This window comes from Wyeomyia smithii, chromosome 2, assembly GCF_029784165.1.
Source record: "Wyeomyia smithii strain HCP4-BCI-WySm-NY-G18 chromosome 2, ASM2978416v1, whole genome shotgun sequence".
In the NCBI taxonomy this organism is placed as follows: domain Eukaryota; kingdom Metazoa; phylum Arthropoda; class Insecta; order Diptera; family Culicidae; genus Wyeomyia; species Wyeomyia smithii.
This window is the reverse complement of record NC_073695.1, coordinates 4,705,019-4,723,818: the sequence shown is the minus strand read 5'-3', so window position 1 is coordinate 4,723,818 and position 18,800 is coordinate 4,705,019. Positions and strand designations below refer to the sequence as shown.

General features: G+C 39.1%; 1 protein-coding gene across 16 annotated transcripts in view; it reads right to left on the bottom strand.

Moving 5' to 3' along the window:
- The window catches only part of LOC129721272 (potassium channel subfamily T member 2), a 705,817-nt gene that overhangs the window by 108,085 nt on the left and 578,932 nt on the right, over positions 1–18,800 (bottom strand). For all 16 annotated transcript variants that reach the window (XM_055673643.1, XM_055673634.1, XM_055673639.1 and 13 more), the window contains one exon: positions 18,635–18,718. In XM_055673643.1, coding sequence (XP_055529618.1) covers positions 18,635–18,718 — 84 coding nt within the window. The remainder of the gene's footprint in view (positions 1–18,634; positions 18,719–18,800) is intronic.

The following is an 18,800-nucleotide window of genomic DNA, read 5'->3' as shown; positions in this document are numbered from 1 at the left end:
CCCGCTGGTGAATCGTCAGAATCGGTTTCATCAGAGGACAACAGATCAAAGGGGTTCGATGTTATGGTAGAAGGTCACGGTCTTCTTCAGCATCTCAGCGAAAGCCTTGGAGTGACCTTGGAGATTTCGGTCACGGCCTTGTACCCCTAGGTCTTTCGAAATCTGCAGGATGTTTAACGGTTTCGATTTCGGTCCTGCTTTTGGCCGAAAGAAAACAGTAAAGCTGCCCTGAGATCCGTCCGGGTAAAGCCTTGGCGAGGGGTTGGCAGGAGGGACAGGGTCGGAGGGGTTCGGGGATGGTGGCACGGGAGGCGAGGGATCTACATCCATGGTGCTAAATCTAGCGCACTAGCGCCGACAGAACACGTACCTCTTTACTTCTCCTTTCAGCAGGGTTGGTTGTCCGAACGGTCGAAGCTGCAGCCGTTACAGCCAGCAGCACCAATACAGCAGCTCCAAACAGCCACCAGCAGCGAGCCGGGTGTGTGATCACTCAGCACAGCGACACAACTCGCTGTCAACTGTTGGCTTTTTCTTTTTCCTCCTTTGTGTTGAGATTCTCGTCCACTGCTGTAGCACAAATCACTTAGCAGCCAAATCGGCTTACGCACCAGCAAACAGCCACGATGCGATACAGTTGCACAAAGGCGGGCGACCTTGAACCTTCACTCGACCAGGCAAACAATGCCAACACTTGCTCGCGCGTCTTTTGTTTTATATTCTATCGGAGCGATCACCAAACACGTCCTATACTGATGCGTGCTCGGCACAGAATGATTTTTGTGTCTTATAACTGCGCATTATACACAAAAAGTAACAAACAAAAAGTAATAAAAATTATGACGGCCACACGCTTGTATGTGTTTTTGCAGGAGAACATACAGCCAAGCACCGCAATGCATGTGTTGGCAAGACTTCACTCGCTGCATTTGTATTGATGCAACGATCTGGTTCATTTTTGTCTCCCTTCATCCACACATAATCAGAATCTCAACCGTCAACCTCAAATGTCCAATTAGAAACACTTTCGTTTCGTCCCCCAGTGTTCACTTGAAATGGAAATATGTAATACTGTCTGACCAGAGTTGCCAAAGTTGCGAATATTGTTCTGGATGGGCACGAGTTTTGTATATTCAAATGAGTTTCCATGAACCAATGATTATGTGCTGTAAATAGCTTACAAGAAAGCGAATGTTTTTATTTTTCTCTGACGCAGTTTACAGATCGTGATGTCATTTTAAGGCGCATTTCAAGTCTTTGAAATCATCAACGTTTGCATACTCTATGACGGGGAAAATGTTGCTTGGCAGCTCTTGTCATATTTTTTCGCTACTCCGTATGCATACAACGAGCGAACTAATACACGCCCACCGGATGAAATGGAGATTGAAAAAACTTGTAACATGTGCAACTTATGCGGCGGTGTGTGATTTTTCTTGACTTGAGGTGGAAAGGGAGCATTTTCCGGCAGAAAAAACGTTGCATGTGGTTGAAACGACAATTTTTAGATAGTCGTACTCTCATAACACGTGCTAAATATATGACAGTATGTGTTGTTACTTGACTGGGGAAGAATTTTATTGCTTTTTTAGTAATGGATTTGTTACCTAAAAGGTAATTTTGCGCTATTGCTTCTAAAGTAATAAGGAAAAGTTTTGCGTGAACTAATCATTTGCAAGAAGATGCTCTGCATTATAAAAAACCATCATGCATGAAATTAACGCTCTAGGACATCATTTACCCCCCGGACGATAATAGGTAAAACCTGACGATAATAGAGCCTATATATGTTAAATATTATTGAGTTTGATATGTTAAATATTATTGAGTTTGATAAAACACATCTTAGCTGATTGCATACAAGCCTGAGAAGTGAGATATTTTGCTTGTATCCACTACCTTGCATGCAAACCGCATGCAAGGGGAAGATAAAAGAGCTTAAATATAATAAGGGAATAATCAGTAGTTCTTAGATCATGACTAGGAGCCGTGATAATACGTAAATTACTTTGAGAAATCTAAAGAGCATGTTGAAATCTTGTTATTTGTTGGAACGACAAAATTTTGTCGAGTCCAATACAAACATTTGAAACATTATCACATTAAAACGGATTTTCGAAGAAACGAATGACACTTGTACGTCATTGAAACTTGAAACTTCATGTTCATGAACTTCAAATTCGAATTGTGTTTGAGCAGAAATTAATTAAAAATGACATTGACTTTACCTGTCAGACATTTTTCAAACTAAATACTTAGGGTTGCGCTAGCTTCTATAACCAAAAACAGTGATAAATGTTAGGAAATTGAAAACTTTCGTACTTTGTGATTGTGAAGGTTTTTCCATTATCATACTTTACAGCTGATTATATCTGTTGGCGCTGCAACGTTAAACCGACCTACAACCTTCGATCGAGACTGGTATAATTGATTTCCCGCCCGATGGAAGTGCATCGCTACATATTTGGCGTAGAGGTATCAGCTCTCTTTCTTCACTAGATTGCTTATTGTAATAAATCCTATAAAAACCCAATCCCTGTCGATATTAGAAAATAGACAAAATTAAATTGTTAAAGATAACACCCGATTATTATATCTTCCGAAATCCCTTTTAAACCGTTGGCTGTTCGTTCGATCGATTGCGAAAGTTACCCGCGTTGCAACAAAAGATCTCGCAAATTCATATGGTCCTTCGAGCCGGATTGCGTAAAGTTTCGCCCAGAACCGCGTAGAAAGTGATCGCTAATGCCCGTGAGTTGGCCCCGTCGTCGCCAAATAGTGCTTCTGCCGATCGGCATAATAGTGATCCGTGAAGAGTTAGAGCTAAAGAAGAGGCTTTGGATAAAAAGTGCGCGAAATCCACCAAGATGGATCGACTTAGCCGCGAACGTAAATCGTTAAAACCCCGCCTGAAGCGCATTTCGGAAATAGTGGGAAAATCCGATCAGAAGCGGTCGACGAAATAGACTTACAAACTGAGTTAGATGCTCTGAGTGGAGTGTGGATGGCCTTTTGCGGCGTACATAAGAAAATTTAAGACTTGTGTGAAGAGGATACGACGAAGCCATGAGCCGTCAAGGAAAATTTGGAAGCTGCTATATCGGCCTGAAAACCCGATTATTAAAGCTGTTGAAAATAGTTAAAAATCGCTACCAGGCTACTCCCCCTGTGCCCTCGCAGCAAGATGTCATCAAGCAATTAGCAGATCAGCAAGCCGAATTTCCTGCAACGCATGCTGCCGTCATGCCTCCCGATGCATCTCGACTCCCGGACCTGAAGTTGCCCCAGGTGAATATTCCTACATTTAGTGGAGACTATCTCGAGTGGCACTCGTTTAAAGATCTATTTGATAGCTTGGTCGAGCAAAATCCAACGCTAAAAAATAGCCAAACCAACCTCGCGGGAGAAGCGGCTTCTTCAATTTCACACCTTAAAATCGGAGACGCGAATTATAAACCTGCTTTAGAAAAATTGGCATCCCAGTATGATAAACCTCGTGAAATAGCGAGCAAGCATATACAACGATTTCTATCGCAATCATCGCTTTCGTTTGCCTCTGCCAGCGGCTTGCGAGCATTGTATGGCGTGTCAGATGAAGTTATCCGAGCGCTCAAAGCCATGGCTAGAGAGGATCGTGATACATGGTTGCTTTGATACTGGGCGAAAAAATGGATCCCGATACCAAACAGCTATGGTGTCAAAAAATTGCCGAAATGAAGGAAGAAGAGATTACCCTAACGCGTTTTCTAAAATTTGTTGAAGCAATAAGTTTCGCTTTGCAATCACCGCATCCTATTAAGTCTAAAGCCTTCGCAGCTGTAAAACTACCCGCAAAATTTCTCACTAGAGGAGTAACTACATTTATCACCACAAACCCCACATTCTGTGAAGTCTGCTCAGCACAGTATCATCATCTGTTTCAGTGCGGCAAATTTATGCACATAAGCTATCACGAACGGCTAGAGCATGAACCCACTTTCCAGGTTTCGCTTTATCTCATCCTCAAAGGCATTTTGCAGTTTCTTTTTGGTTATCCGCTTCAGTTTTTTTCTAAAAAAAGAAAACAATAGCATACATAACGACCGTTTCTATCATTTCATGTTTGCATAACAGGTGTAAAAGCATAGATTTTCTTTAAAGTCACCGCTAGGAGGTGATTTTATCAATCTAGTCGGCACAACTTTTCCAGCCACCTCAGGGGCGTTTTTTTATGGAATCTAGCCGTCACGGCTATTCCAGCCAACACAGAGGCTTTTTTATAATTTTTTTAAGCTACCAACTCGGAGGTGCTTTCCGGAATCTAGTCATCACGACTTTTCCAGCCATCTCAGAGGCGCTTTTTTACTTTCCAGAGTCTAGCCGTAACGACTATTCCAGCCAACACAGAGGCTTTTTCATTATTTTTTTAAGCTACCAACTCGGAGGTGCTTTCCGGAATCAAGTCATCAAGACTATTTTAGCCAACTCAGGGGCTTTTTATAATTTTTACTGCACCGCCATTTTGATTTTCGTGCCACTTTTCTTTTTCTCATTTCACATTATTTGAAAGGAGACTTTGTTTCTGATTTATCTAAATTCTTACGGATTGGGAGCATTTGCGCCATTGTCGTGATTTCTCGAATTTCCTCCGTTCATAATTTCGTCGAAATTGAAGTCTTCAATACTTGCTTATGAATAAGACGAGCCTATTCTGCTCACTCTACCGCTTTGTCACAATTTTTTCGTTATTGCGAAATTAGAACTAATTGACTGCCATTTTACTTCTCTTGTAGAAAAAAATCCGCTAAAAAGGCTGCGAAATTTCTGAAGAAAGCTCTCGATTCCGAAAAAAAGCGAAGTATTTTCCTTGCTTCTAAATTAAAAAAAATGCAAAAACATAAACGCGAGCTCGAGGAATCCATTTCCCTCGGTGAAGCAGGACCAAGTTTCAGACAAAGAAACTCTACAATGTGCGTTGATGAACAAATCGGTGTCGCTGAGTCGTCACTCATGGCAACCGCAAACAATTTGTCTGTGGCGTCATTAAACATATCCGAGTGTATTCCCAGACACAAAGAAGACGAGATCGATAGAAGGACTTACGAATGCTGGAAAGAGTTACTAGACGCTTCACTACAGCTAGTTGGTATAACGGACGAAATCACCAAGATGAACATATTCAAAGTTAAAGCTGGTTATGAATTACTGGAAGTTTTGGAAGGTACCTCATCTACAGCAGACACGCCAGATGCAGCTATAGCTCCATTTTCCAATACAGAGAGCCGATTGAAAAATTATTTTGGATCTCGCGAATATAATTTAATGCAACGCCAAAAGCTGCGTTCAATGTTACAAAAACGGGTGAGTCAGATATGAACTATGTCAAACGAGTGATTACCACTGCGAAGTTATGTGACTTCGAAGACCAACAGCTGATGGAAACTGTAGCCGACGTGATTCAGTTACATGCCGTAAACCCAAAAGTCAGAGAGGCGGGACGAAAATTGTTGCGTAAAGGAGGAACGCTTATGAATTTGATCGATAAGGTACGCGCATACGAACTGGACAAAGCAAATGAAGAAATTTTTGCACTTAACCACCCACAAGTACCAACGTATGCCGAAGTTGCCGCTTCGTCTTACGGTTCGACAGGGTCAGGTAACTCACATCGTTATGTTCCATATCCCAGGACACAAGATGCTCGAGAGCTCAACCAGGGAAAGTACAACAATTGGCCAAATACAAGAGGCAAAGGCACCTTTCGTGGTCGTGGTGCGAATAAAAAAGTTGAGTCATTGGTCAACCCGTCGTGTTGGAGATGCACCAGCAGGTTCCATTTACCATCGACTTGTCACGCTATCAATAAAGTTTGCCGCAATTGTCAGAGAGTGGGACATATTGAACGGGCTTGCCATGATCTACCTGTTTCAGTTCCCACTATTCAACGAAATAAAGAAGTGGATGGCATTATTAAACAAAAAAAGATTGCTGCAGTAATCAAAGAGGAAGAGGAAATCGAAGAGAATAATAAGCTTGTGAGTGAATAAAATCCTTAATCCACTACGATGCCAAAGCGAGTTCTGCGACTTGAATTGTGTTACTAGTTCATGAATCTGTACGATATTTCTTCTTTTGAATAAATTTTGTGTTATACAAAAAACGATTTCAAAACAAACACTAAAGAGATTTTGTCTCATTTAAAAGAAACATATTCATCGCAGAAATACCTATTGGCTCGTATGAGAAATTATACTAAGTTTTTATGCTAAAACTACAAATTTTTTCAGAGTGAATCACAAGAAACTATCATTTTAAATCATTGTTGGAACGACGATTCAAAGGATGGCGTTGTCATCGGCCAAATTGCTGGCGTACGAGTTGCTTTTCTCATTGACTCCGGGGCTGAAGTTAACACGATTAGTGGAGATGTTTTCAAGTATCTCATGAGTAATGTGCAATCGGAAGAACAATTGTTCTCGGTGACTAAAGGTACAGACAAACCACTAAGGGCGTACGCAAGTCCTGGCGAAATAAACGTGGTTGCGACTTTTGTCGCCGAGCTGCATATTTCCAATGATCGTCCAAAATACTTAGAAAAGTTTTATGTCATTAAGAATGCACGACCTTTGTTGAGCAAAAACACTGCAATTCGGTACAGTGTGCTTCAGATGGGACTTAACGTACCGATCAATTATTCAACACCACAAAGTTGTGTGACGAAGTTATTTCCGGGAGAAATTCTCGCCTTGACTTCCAAAGAATTCACAAAATTCAATGTACCCGCTGTTGTATTGAGCTACGACAAAGAAAAACCACCGTCCAGAAATGTTTATACCAATATTCCTGTTACATTCAGAACGGAAACCGAACGCAGGCTAAATGAACTGTTATGTTCTGGCATTATTGAGCGGGTGACCGAATCAATGGATAAGTCGTTTTGCTCTTCTCTTTCGGTTGTCCCTAAAGGAAAAAATGACATTAGATTGGTAGTTGATCTGAGAGGACCCAACAAATCAATTATACGAACTCCATTCCGGATGCCAACCCTCGAGGAGATATTAACCGATTTACATGGTTCAACCTGGTTTTCGACTTTAGATTTGAAAATTGCATTCTTTCACGTCGAACTTGCAGAAGAGTCAAGACATCTTACGAATTTTTTTGCGGGCAACGCAACATTTCGTTTTAAAAGATTACCCTTTGGTCTTTGCAATGCACCCGACATTTTTCAGGAGATACTCCAGACGAAAATTATTGGTGGCTGTCGGGGCGTTCGAAACTATTTAGACGACATTATTGTCCATGGAAAAACAAAAATAGAGCATGATGAAAATTTACAACATGTACTTTCCCGATTACGAGAGCACCACGTGAGCATAAACGAGGAGAAATGCGTGATTAGACAACAAGCAGTTAAATTTCTTGGGTTTTCACTGGCACATGACGGTATACGAGTCGAAGAGGACAAGTTGAGGGCAATAAAGGAATTTCGTAGACCCGAAACTCAGCTTGAGGTCAAGAGCTTTCTAGGCCTCATAAACTTCATCGAAAAGTTCATTTTTAAAAGAGCGGATAAAACTGAGAAGTTGCGAGTTTTAGCTAAATCGAGTTTTTTTTACTGGACGGAGGCTGAAGAAGCAGAATTCCAATTTTTGAAGCACGAGGCTCTGGCATCAATTTCGAGATTAGGATATTTCAGTGTGTCGGATGAAACAGAATTGTATGTGGATGCCTCAGCCATTGGCTTGGGAGCAGTGCTCATACAATTTAATAAAGATAGAGTCCCAAGAATAATATCCTGCGCATCAAAGGCTTTAACCAATGTGGAAAAAAAGTACCCTCAAACACAAAGAAAAGCACTTGCCATTGTTTGGGCAGTGGAAAGATTTGCTTTCTATTTGACGAGTAGATCGTTTTCGATTAGAACAGATTCAGAAGCAAACGAATTTATTTTCGGTAAAGGACACAAAGCGAGTAAACGTGCTGTTTCCCGCGCAGAATCGTGAGCTTTGAGGCTCCAGTCTTATGACTTTACTGTTAAACGAATTCCAAGCCATTTGAATGTTGCGGATGCGTTATCTCGTTTAATAGTGAATGAAACTGATGAACCATTTGACGAAGAAGATGATAAACATTTGCTCTATGCTATCGATGGAGGCCTCATGAATATAACCTGGAATGATATCGAGCTTGCTTCCGAATCCGATGTAGAACTTGCGCAAATCAGAGCGGCTAAAGAATCTGGTATCTGGCCTGAGAACCTCCGTCAGTTCGAATCCCAAGCCAAATATTTGAAAACTCTAGGTTCAATTGTATTCAAAGACGATAGAATAGTGTTAGCCATACGACTACGTACAAGGGCTTTGGAAACGGCGCACCAGGGACATATTGGTTGTGCGGCCATGAAACGAATCATGAGAGAATATTTTTGGTGGCCGGGAATGAGCAAATGTATTGAGTCTTACGTCAAGAGTTGTAAGATTTGTCTGGTTATTTCGAAGAAAAACCCGCCAATCCCTCTGACAAGTCGGCAACTACCTGATGGTCCTTGGCAAATGCTGCAGGTTGATTTTTTGTCAATTCCTAGTTGCAGCTCCGGCGAACTACTAGTTTGTATAGACACATACTCTAGATATTTGTCGGTGATAGAAGTTAAAACGATAAATGCCAACAACACAAACATGGCTCTTTGTAAAATTTTCCATACTTGGGGCCTACCACTTTCGATTCAGAGCGACAACGGACCTCCATTTCAGGGAACGGAGTTCGTAAACTATTGGGAGGCCAAAGGAGTTAAAATATATAAGTCAATTCCACTACACCCACAGTCAAATGGCTCCGTTGAGAGACAAAATCAAGGGATTATTAAAGCTCTTGCTGCTGCTAAACAAAGTGGGAAAAACTGGAAAGAAGCACTTCAGGAATACGTACACATCCACAATACGATGAAGCCACACTCACGCCTGGGAGTAACTCCTTTCGAGCTTCTTGTAGGTTGGAAATACCGTGGAATATTTCCAAGTTTGTGGGATTCGAAAAGCATTGATGAATTGGATAGAGTTAATGTAAAAGAAAATGATGATCTAGCTAAATTGATCAGCAAGAAATACGCTGATAAGCGTAGAGGTGCAACGGAAAGTGATATTGTTCCCGGAGATAAAGTAATAATAGCTATACCAAAAACAAATAAGCTAGATCCGACCTTTTCTAAGAAAGCGTATACAGTACTTACACGGCAGGGTGCTAAGATAGTTGTGCGAAACGAGGATGGTGTTCAGTATGCACGCAACATTCAAGATGCTAAGCGAATTTCGGACTCGAGTGCAACTATTATGGTAAATACTGAGGACATGAGCAATTCATCTTCGGCAACAGAGTCAAATAACTCACATGGATCACTAGTAACTACGATTAGAGATGAATTTCAAAAGATTAAAAAGCCATACGAAAAACCGAAGAGAGCACTTACTAAACCAAACAAGTTCAAGGACATGATTTTGTATCATATATTCGAATAATTTAATAGTAATAGTCGAGTAACAGAGTAGAGGAGAAGGGAATTGTAGAGTATGAACCCGCTGAATAAAACAAATATGTTATAAAAAACATATCTATAAGAAATAATAAAAAAATAACAAGAAATAAATAAATGTGCATTTAATATATATATATTTAAAAATAAAAACGAGTACTTTGAACAATAGATCACAGCAACCTAACGGCTAGCAACAGAACTTTGTTTGCGTAACAGTAGAAGTCGAATCAGTTTTTGGAGAGCTGTTGTAGGAAGCGGATGGAAAAGTTGCACAAAGAAAAAAAAAGAGAAAAGTCAAGAAGTCAAGATGGCTGAAAGAAAAAGGATGTGTTCCGTTGGACACGACAATATTGTCTTCCAGAATCTGTCAAAATATTTGTCGTTTTTCTCAACCAGCGTAAGTAGCACGCTCATCAATCATAAGGTTCATATGTGATATAATCGCTAATTCTCGTGCAAAAAATAACTCATACACAAAGATTAAGGTAAGTTCTGTACGATTCATCAAAATATTGATGGTTGATAACTATTTTTCTGTAAAAACTAGTTATTTTCTAAGTGTTCCATAATAGGGACCGAGAGAAAATAGTTCTCTATAAATATGGATCACTCCGATTCAAATGTGATTTTCACCAATTAGAACACCCTCTCAAATGTTAATGAGCCCTAAATGGAAGCTGAACAGTGCTGAGCCTTTGAAAAATATTATTTTCAAGGCACGAGGGACAGCAAAGCTACGTAAAGCGAGAAACTGTTATGATGTACCGTATACAATGGTTCATTGCTTCCTTCGGGAGCGACAGACCTGGCCTCTCGATCTAACTTCAACCTTAAAAGCCACATAAAATGCGGGATCTTTAATACGATTTGAAATATGTTATTTCTTCAAACTACATAATTTGAATAAGGTTTATTTAATTAATTCGCTGCCAAAAGCTATTTTTATTATGGTGATCCAAAATATGATGCGAATTGTCTTATAATCAGAAACGCTCTCAAAAGTGATCCATAATTGTGTATTTGGTGAGTTATGAAATAAATATATTTTCTGAGAAATATTAACAAAACATGCAAATAAATTCTCAATGAAGTGAAAGATCACATATTTCTGTGACTGGAAACATTTAAAGATTACTTATCTATACATATAAAAATGCAGCTCTGTCTGTCTGTCTGTCTGTCTGTCTGTTCCATATAGGCTTGGTAACTACTGAATCGATCGGCGTGAAATTTTGTATATAGGGGTTTTAGGGGCCGAGAAAGGTGACTAAGGTAATTCGAGACCCCTCCCTCTTCTGGAAGGGAAGGATCCCATACAAATGAAACACAAATTCATGCACATCTCGAAAACTAACCAAGCAAATGGAACCAAATTTGGCAGGTGGATGTTTTTAGGGGTAACAAATATATCCATAATGGTTTAACACCCCTCCCTCTTTTGGAAAGGAGGGGTCCCATACAAAAGAAACACAAATTTCGCACAGCTCGAGAACCAATCCACCAAATAGAACCAAATTTGGCATGTAAATGGGAACAAATATGTTCATAAACTTTCGACACCCCTCCTTCTTCTGAAAGGAGGGGTTCCACACAAATTTCTGCACATCTCGAGAAATAATCAAGCAAATGGAACCAAATTTGTTGTGTTGAGGTTTCTGAGAGCATAAAAACTTTTGACTCCAGATGCCATTGTTAAATTTAAGATGGAAACTTCCGGTTTCTATCCGTAAAATGTCTTCAAATATCATTTTCAAATCCAAGGTAGTGACTTCCGGTTTCTGAAAAACAGCGGGATATGACCAAAAACCACCCAATATGGGTATTTGCGAAATCGTGATGATGCATTGAAACCACAAATCGACCTCAGACAACATTTTGAGTTGTGATATGGCAACTATTGGTGACTGTAAAACTGCCGCAAATGACCCAAATATAACCAAATATGGGTGTTTCTTCAACCAGAATGACCAGAAAGACCAGACCAGACCAGACCATAAATTGTCTCCAAAAACAATTTTGAAATCCAAGATGGCGACTTCCGCTCTCTGAAAAACAGCCAAAAATGGCCGAATGCTTCGATACCAGAATGATACACAGGAGCTAGAATCGACCACAGACACCCTTTTGAATTCTAAGATGGTGACTTCCGGTTTCTGGAAAACAGCCGAATATCACTAAATAATACCTATTATGGGTGTTTCTTGAACCAGAATGACGCTCAGGGGCCAGAAATTGTCTCCAAATGCCATTTTAAAATCCAGGATGGTGACTTTCGGTTTCTGAAAAATAGCCTAAAGTGACCAATTAACACCCAATATGAGTGTTTGTTTAACCAGAATGATGCATAAAGCTAAAAATTGACCTCAGGCAAAAAAAGCAAAGCCTTGATGCTACATTCCGTATCGGAATTCGACCTTCTGTTTTACTATACACAGACTTCGCAGCCGACTGTTAAGTGTACAGGACAATTGCGGAGCTAGCGCTACGATCCTACTGACACTAACAGTCTCTCCCGAGCCGGGACTCGAACATACGACGACTGGCTTGTTAGGCCAGCATCGTACCTCGAAACCAGCTGGGACCTCAGGCACCATTTTGAATTGTAATATGGCAATTTCTGGAAAACAGCCGAATACTACTACATATGAATATTTCCGTAATCGAAATGATGTATAGAAGCCAAGCATTGACCCTGGACACCATCTTGAATTCGAAGATGACCACTTTCAGTTTTTGAAAAACAACGAAAATAACTGAATACCACCCAATACGAGTATTTCCGGAGAGGTGGAGTACTGAAGACAGAAAACGAGGATGTTGTCATTCCGATAAAATCAATAATTTTAAACGATATAAACAAATCGCAAGAAATCAATGAATTTGGAATGTTGAAAATTATTAACTTATACACAAAAATAGGCGGGACGAAGTTTGCCGGGTCAGCTAGTAAACAATAAAATGGTCAGAAATGATTTTTGCATTCATACATCTTCTTAAGTGATCCATAATCGTGGGGGGACTGTAGCTCAAGTATATCGTTCAAAAATTTGCCGAAACTGTCTCAAAACACATCCCGGTATCAGCTGCAGAGCTGGTACAGGTAGAAAATGTAATTTCCCACATCACACTTTGCTGCATCCACTTTTCACTGGTCAACAAACACCAAACACGGTTGAATCACAAAACGATCAGCTACAATCCGTGCAATCATCATTTCGGCACTACATTCTGTTGGCGGCCTTGGCTCCGCAAATGTCCTCCTCGCTACCGTTGCTATAAACGTCCTAGATAAAAAAGGGCATCCTCATGCCTGTCGCACAATTTTGGATAGCGCATCGCAAGTCAACTTTATCAGTGATAGCCTCCGTAAGCAGCTTGGTCTCGACACCTCGTATGCTAATGTTGATCTGGAAGGCATCTCGTCAATGCGTGTATCTTTCATGCCACTGTGTGATTGAAACCACCAGCTCAGCCACAAAATGCCGAGTGTTTTTTGATGCTTATGCTAAAGTTTTGAATGGACTCTCTATAAATGACACTCTCATGTGTAACCTGGTAGTACTGGACTCATTGACTAACACTTTGCTCTGTTTTCGTTTGCCACCTGTCGTACTTGCTAGTGACGCGATGAAGATTTATCCTAAGGTTTGGCTGCATGAAAATGATTGTGACTTTCTCAAACTTCGATCGAAAGAAAAACCCGGTAAAGAGTACTACTTAAACACAGCAACGTTTGGCACTAAAGACACTTCTTATCCGGCCACAAAATGCGTTCAACAGCTTGGCCAACTACAATCAAGCCACGGAGTGAAACATGGCAGGTCTTTGCACCAGCTCAGTATGTTGGCGCCGCAACGTCGAACTACCCTACAACCTTCGATCGAGACTGGTATAATTGGTTTCCCGCGCGATGAAAGTGCATCGCTACATAATTGGCGTAAAGGTACCAGCTCTCTCCCTTTCTTCACTACATTGCTTATAGTAATAAATCCTATAAAAACCCAACCCCCGCCAATATTAGAATATAGCAAAAGTTAAATAGTTAAAGATAACACCCGATTATTATATCTTCCGAAATCCCTTTTAAAGTCGATCGATTACGAAAGTTACCCGTGTTGCAACCAAAGTTCTCGCAAATTTAATATCTTTAGTGGTTTTTTTCCACTCAGTTTTCTTAGTAAAGCAAAGAAGTTAATGTGTTTTTTTAAGATTTAATGCAGCAGTATTGCGTTATCCAACATACGAAATGTTTGCTAAAATAACCGTTCATTGAAATAAGAAATGAACAAACGAATAACACTTGTCGACAAAATAAAATAATGCTCAAACTGGAAGAAAAGAAAGACTATAATCTATATAATTATAGCTATTTAACTATTCCTGTGAATTGTGGTGCTCCTAGCCATTTCTTAAAAGCTTTAAAAGCTCGCACCCACTCCAACGCGAATGATAAGAACAATAACCGTGCGTCTCCTTTCACTGTTGAATCGGTGGAGACGCTAGGTTAACTAGTCGACAGCGTTCTACACTATAAAAAATGTCACGATTACTTCAAGTGTTTTTGCACTTGACTCAATTCGTCACATCACACTGCAAGTTGAAGTGATTTAGTATTGATTTCATGATTAACACTTTCCAATGAAATGATCTTGCGTTCGGATTTTAATGAATATTTTTTCTATTATCACCACTGTTTATATCAATCGAAAAACAGCTGCAATTCCAATTGACAAACGTTAAAACCATGAAGTTTTAAAGTTTAAACCATAAAGAAACATTTATTTGTAACAACAGAAAACAAAGTGATTTGCTGTTGATTTCATCGTTCTTTGCATTAATATATTTCGAAAGATTTTCATTCAACTCTAAAAATCACTTTACTTCGACGTGATTTTTATTTACAGTGTAGGAAACAACTTAAGGCGACATCCATAAATTACGTTACGCAAAAATCCAAGTTTTGGACCCCCACCCCCCGATATGTACAAAAACGTAACGCCAACCCCTACCCCCTAATGAAAATAACGTAGCGCAGTAGCAGAATTTGCCTCATGAATATGCTCGTTTTTGGAGAGTGATTTTTTGTTACGCTGATCTTACCCCCCCCCCTTCCCTATGAAACAAATCGTAACACTCAAGGATACACCCTACCCCCCCCCCCCCCTATGAGCGTTACATAATATATGGAAGCCGCCTTAGGAAGAAATCCGGATCGTAGTTGCACCTCTGTGATTGACCTGAGCTAGTAAACTTGCACAGAGAACCACATAGATAGCTTTTGGGAGGTTCTACCATCCTCAATGAACAACAATTCAATACCTCTCACTTTAGAAAGATCAATAACGGCACCGGCCACGTCCTTACGGTCGTTGGGAAAAAATAGGAAGAAGATTGTTAGTTGGACCGAGTTCACCTCTGCATCTCTACGAATGTCACATGAAGGGAATTTGTGTTAGTATGATGGGGTAGGTAAGATCAGGATTCACCGTGGTAGGCAATACGATCAAATATTTCGAAACCCCGCGCGCGACGAATAAATTTTAAAACATATAATAAATCTACAGATACAAAAGCTAAGCGCAACACTCAACGGGCTGATTTCGGCTGATTCGCAGCCACCGATTTTGTGTCCTATGAGAGTTAGCTACGCGATACGAATCTCTAGATCTCCAGCCGCCGGAAACCACTAACCACTGTACTAAAAACAAAACCTAGCTTTCTTTTTTTCTTATTTAAGAACTAATAAAATTGATTTATTTGATATTAAAGAACAATACTGAGAACAATAATTATGTTTCGCGATAACGTTGTTATAAAGCTCGATAGTAATATTCTAGTGAAAAACAAACTTCTAGAAAATTTTAATCACAAATTAAAGTGACCCAAATTTTCGATGAAATCCAGCATCCAAATTTTTCATCTTTGCTGGTAGAGTTAAAAGAAGTTCTACAATGTTGTAGCCTCATCATTTTTGCGCTACTTTGCAGAAAAATGAATTTCTTCTCTTTTTCAAAATAACCGATTTAGAGCTTTTATACTGAATCACAAGAAGAAAACTACAAAGCTAAAACTGGAGAAAAAATTAAAGATTATTGCTATTTAACCATTTTTGTGAATTTTTTATGGGACTCGTTCTCTTTTTCCTTGATGCCATGATGAATACGAAGTAAACCGTTTCATTTATTTTCCTATCGTTAATTTGATTCCCCATGCAAGAAAAAAAGTGTTTCGCACAGCCTAGCTTTCATTATAACATCGGACTTACTGTCGTAAATCATAATCATCTGACAGCTCGCTCGGGTTTGTGCCGAAGGATGTCGCGCTGTAAAGACTGTCATAAGCGACAGGAGATAAAAATTAGAATATAAAAACAACGACCCGTTTGGCATTGCATGTGTACGCAGTCGTTAGTGGTTGTCGGGCTGTGTACCGAACGTATGGGGAGCAGGGAGAGCTGTTCAATACATTGAGAGCCGAATTTGTTTGAAATTTACTGTCATGAAAAGACAGTACTTTTCACAAGCTTGGAGACCAAGGAGAACCTATATTTTGATATATTTTCATTGCCGTACCTTTTGTCAATGGAGGGGCATAGTACTTATGGTGAACCATAGAGATTAAAATAATTCATCTTCGAATTTAAAAACATGTCCCCAAAACAAATCAAACTTGGGATTTTTTGTGTCCTAACCACTTATAATTTTGTCATAGTTATTGTAATTTAAGCTTTAGTTCAATATTTTTACTTGAGAGGTCTAATAATTAACTTCAATTTGATGCTAAAAAGTTCAAAATTGGCTAAAAAAAAATCATTGTCTGAAAAAAATCGATGTTGTGGGTCACCCTATGACAGAAAGTGTAACCCTAAGGGCTAAACAAAAAGAGTTCTAATATTTTCAAATATTTCAGAATAGATTTTCGGTAAATTGGTAACAAATTCAGCCAAAATTCCAAAAATATGTGAAAACACCGTTTGATTAATTGAATATAAGTTGATCTTTTGATACTGGAGTATTTTATCAAGTTTCAGCAGTCTAAGGCAGTTGCTATGTTTTAAACTGCCACCCTTTCTTACTGTTCATCTCATTGATTTCATTACCGAACCGAAGATGGGAAAATTAATCACTTTCAAATATAGTGATAAATAGTTGCCTTCTATTGTCGTCCAGCCAATTTATACTATCGTAAATATTTTCAGAATTTACGTGGTTTATTTCACGCGGATTTTCCAGAGAAGTCGTTCGATACGCGTCTTCTAAGGGGTTTTAATTTTTTAATTGTTAAAATAAACTTAAAAAAAAGTTACTATCGGCTTTTTAATTCGCGCTTAGAAAAACGATATCACTGACTGAACAGAATAAAAGTTCATTTACTTCCAAAGTATAGCGGCTTGAGTCCTTTCGAAAAAATTCATTAATCTTAAACAAAAAATATTTGTTTAGTTGGCTTGTTTGCTGTTCAAAATCTTGGATATGTTGGTCGCAACCTTTGCGCTATTCAGACAGTGGAGAAATAATGGTGCTCTGACAACACATCACATGTGACCAACCGTGCAAGTGATTTGTTGAATCAGTAATTATCCTTTTAACTTTTTTTTTTCAGCATGTTTCTGCATGTCGGCGAATGCGTGTATAATTTTCCAATCGATTGCCGCAAGAATGAAAGAAATCAGTTGAAAACAAACCGACTGACCAGCATTTGGAAAGGGGACAAATTTTGTCCCCTTTTCCTCTATTTACACCCCTATGTAGGCTAAAGAAAAACGTAGTTTTACGTAAAAAAATTGTTTAGAACACGCCTCCATTGATTCCATTTGAAAGCTGAGAATATTCTCTACTAGATACAGCTTATATATTTCTGAATAAAAGTGAAAAAAGACTGCTCTCAAATTATTTAATTATTGGACTAAAATTGTGTAATTTCTGTTTTGTGTAGGAAGGTAAGCTTGAAATATAAGTTCAATAAATATCTGAAAGCTTGTACGCATGGCTGAGTGGACAAACTTGTTTTGTTGTTGTTGAATAATTGAACTTGTAGAAAATTAATACTTCTATGCAATAAAAAGGAGCTACACGCTTAAAAAAATCCAAACTTAGCACTTTTTCTCGAGCAAAAAGGTATTTAACCCCTTAAGGTGAAAAGAGTCCAACCTAGGGGAAAATATTTTTGCATCAAACTAACTAAAAAAATCATACATAAGAGCCCGTAAATTTTTTTGCACTGTTTAACTGACACTAATAAGTCAACTATTATTACGAACTGTGCTTGTGCCGTGCAATTTTATATCAATAGAACAAATATAAATGCTATAAATATATAAATAGGAACTGAATATGATTTCGTTGTGTATGACAGAAATGTAGTTCGATAGCCAAAAATAACTAAATTACACAACTTCTGTACACACAATTTAAAATAAGCTTGGCATATCAGCTTACAGGTATAATGGATTACTAACAATTTCACATATGTAAGCATAAAACCATTAAAGCTAGAGTAACATTATTCATTTGTTTCATCAGCACAAAGACCTCTGATTACTATCAAATGAAAATCAGCTCAAACCTGACTGGGTAACCGCCTTTTATTATTCACGAAAAACCGACATCAAAGAATAGCCTTTGTGATGTGATTTATCCAACACCCAATCTCACTAACCAACAACAATGGTGTCAGTAGCATGGAATAGTAAACGCAATGAATATTGATCGATTGATATTACCGTCTTTCAGTTTAACGACCATCTAAATCAGTTAATCGATAAATAAGCGCAACCATGAAGCTCTCCGTTGCCACCGAAAAGGTATCCTTGAAAAGTGGTTGAATACAGAAAAAAAGCACACAAAAGCCCGTTACAAATCCGACACAAAAGCGATCAAATAAAATCGGGAAAATAGCCATAACCGAACGGACGGATGGAGCGCCTGCAATCCGAACGGTTGTTGGACAAACAATGTTATCAATCGATCACATTGAAACGAGTTGCATTGGGGTTCTGTATTTTTGGTGCATTTCGGGTTCGAAGGACAAAAAGCTGGTTATTCGGTTGATCAAATCATTTTGAATGTTCCCTCCAGTGGAAATGGGTTTGAATGGTAGAAAGGACAAAAGAATACTTACGAACATATTCTCCAGCGAGCGCTTAGCCAGCCAACAGTTGAGGAATACTGGTATGAACAAATTCCTGAACGGAGGCCATAATATCTGCGGTGGTTGTGGGAGCGGGAGCGAAGCAGTAAAGGAGAAAGAAAGAAAATCACAGTACAGACACACTTCATTAATGTCT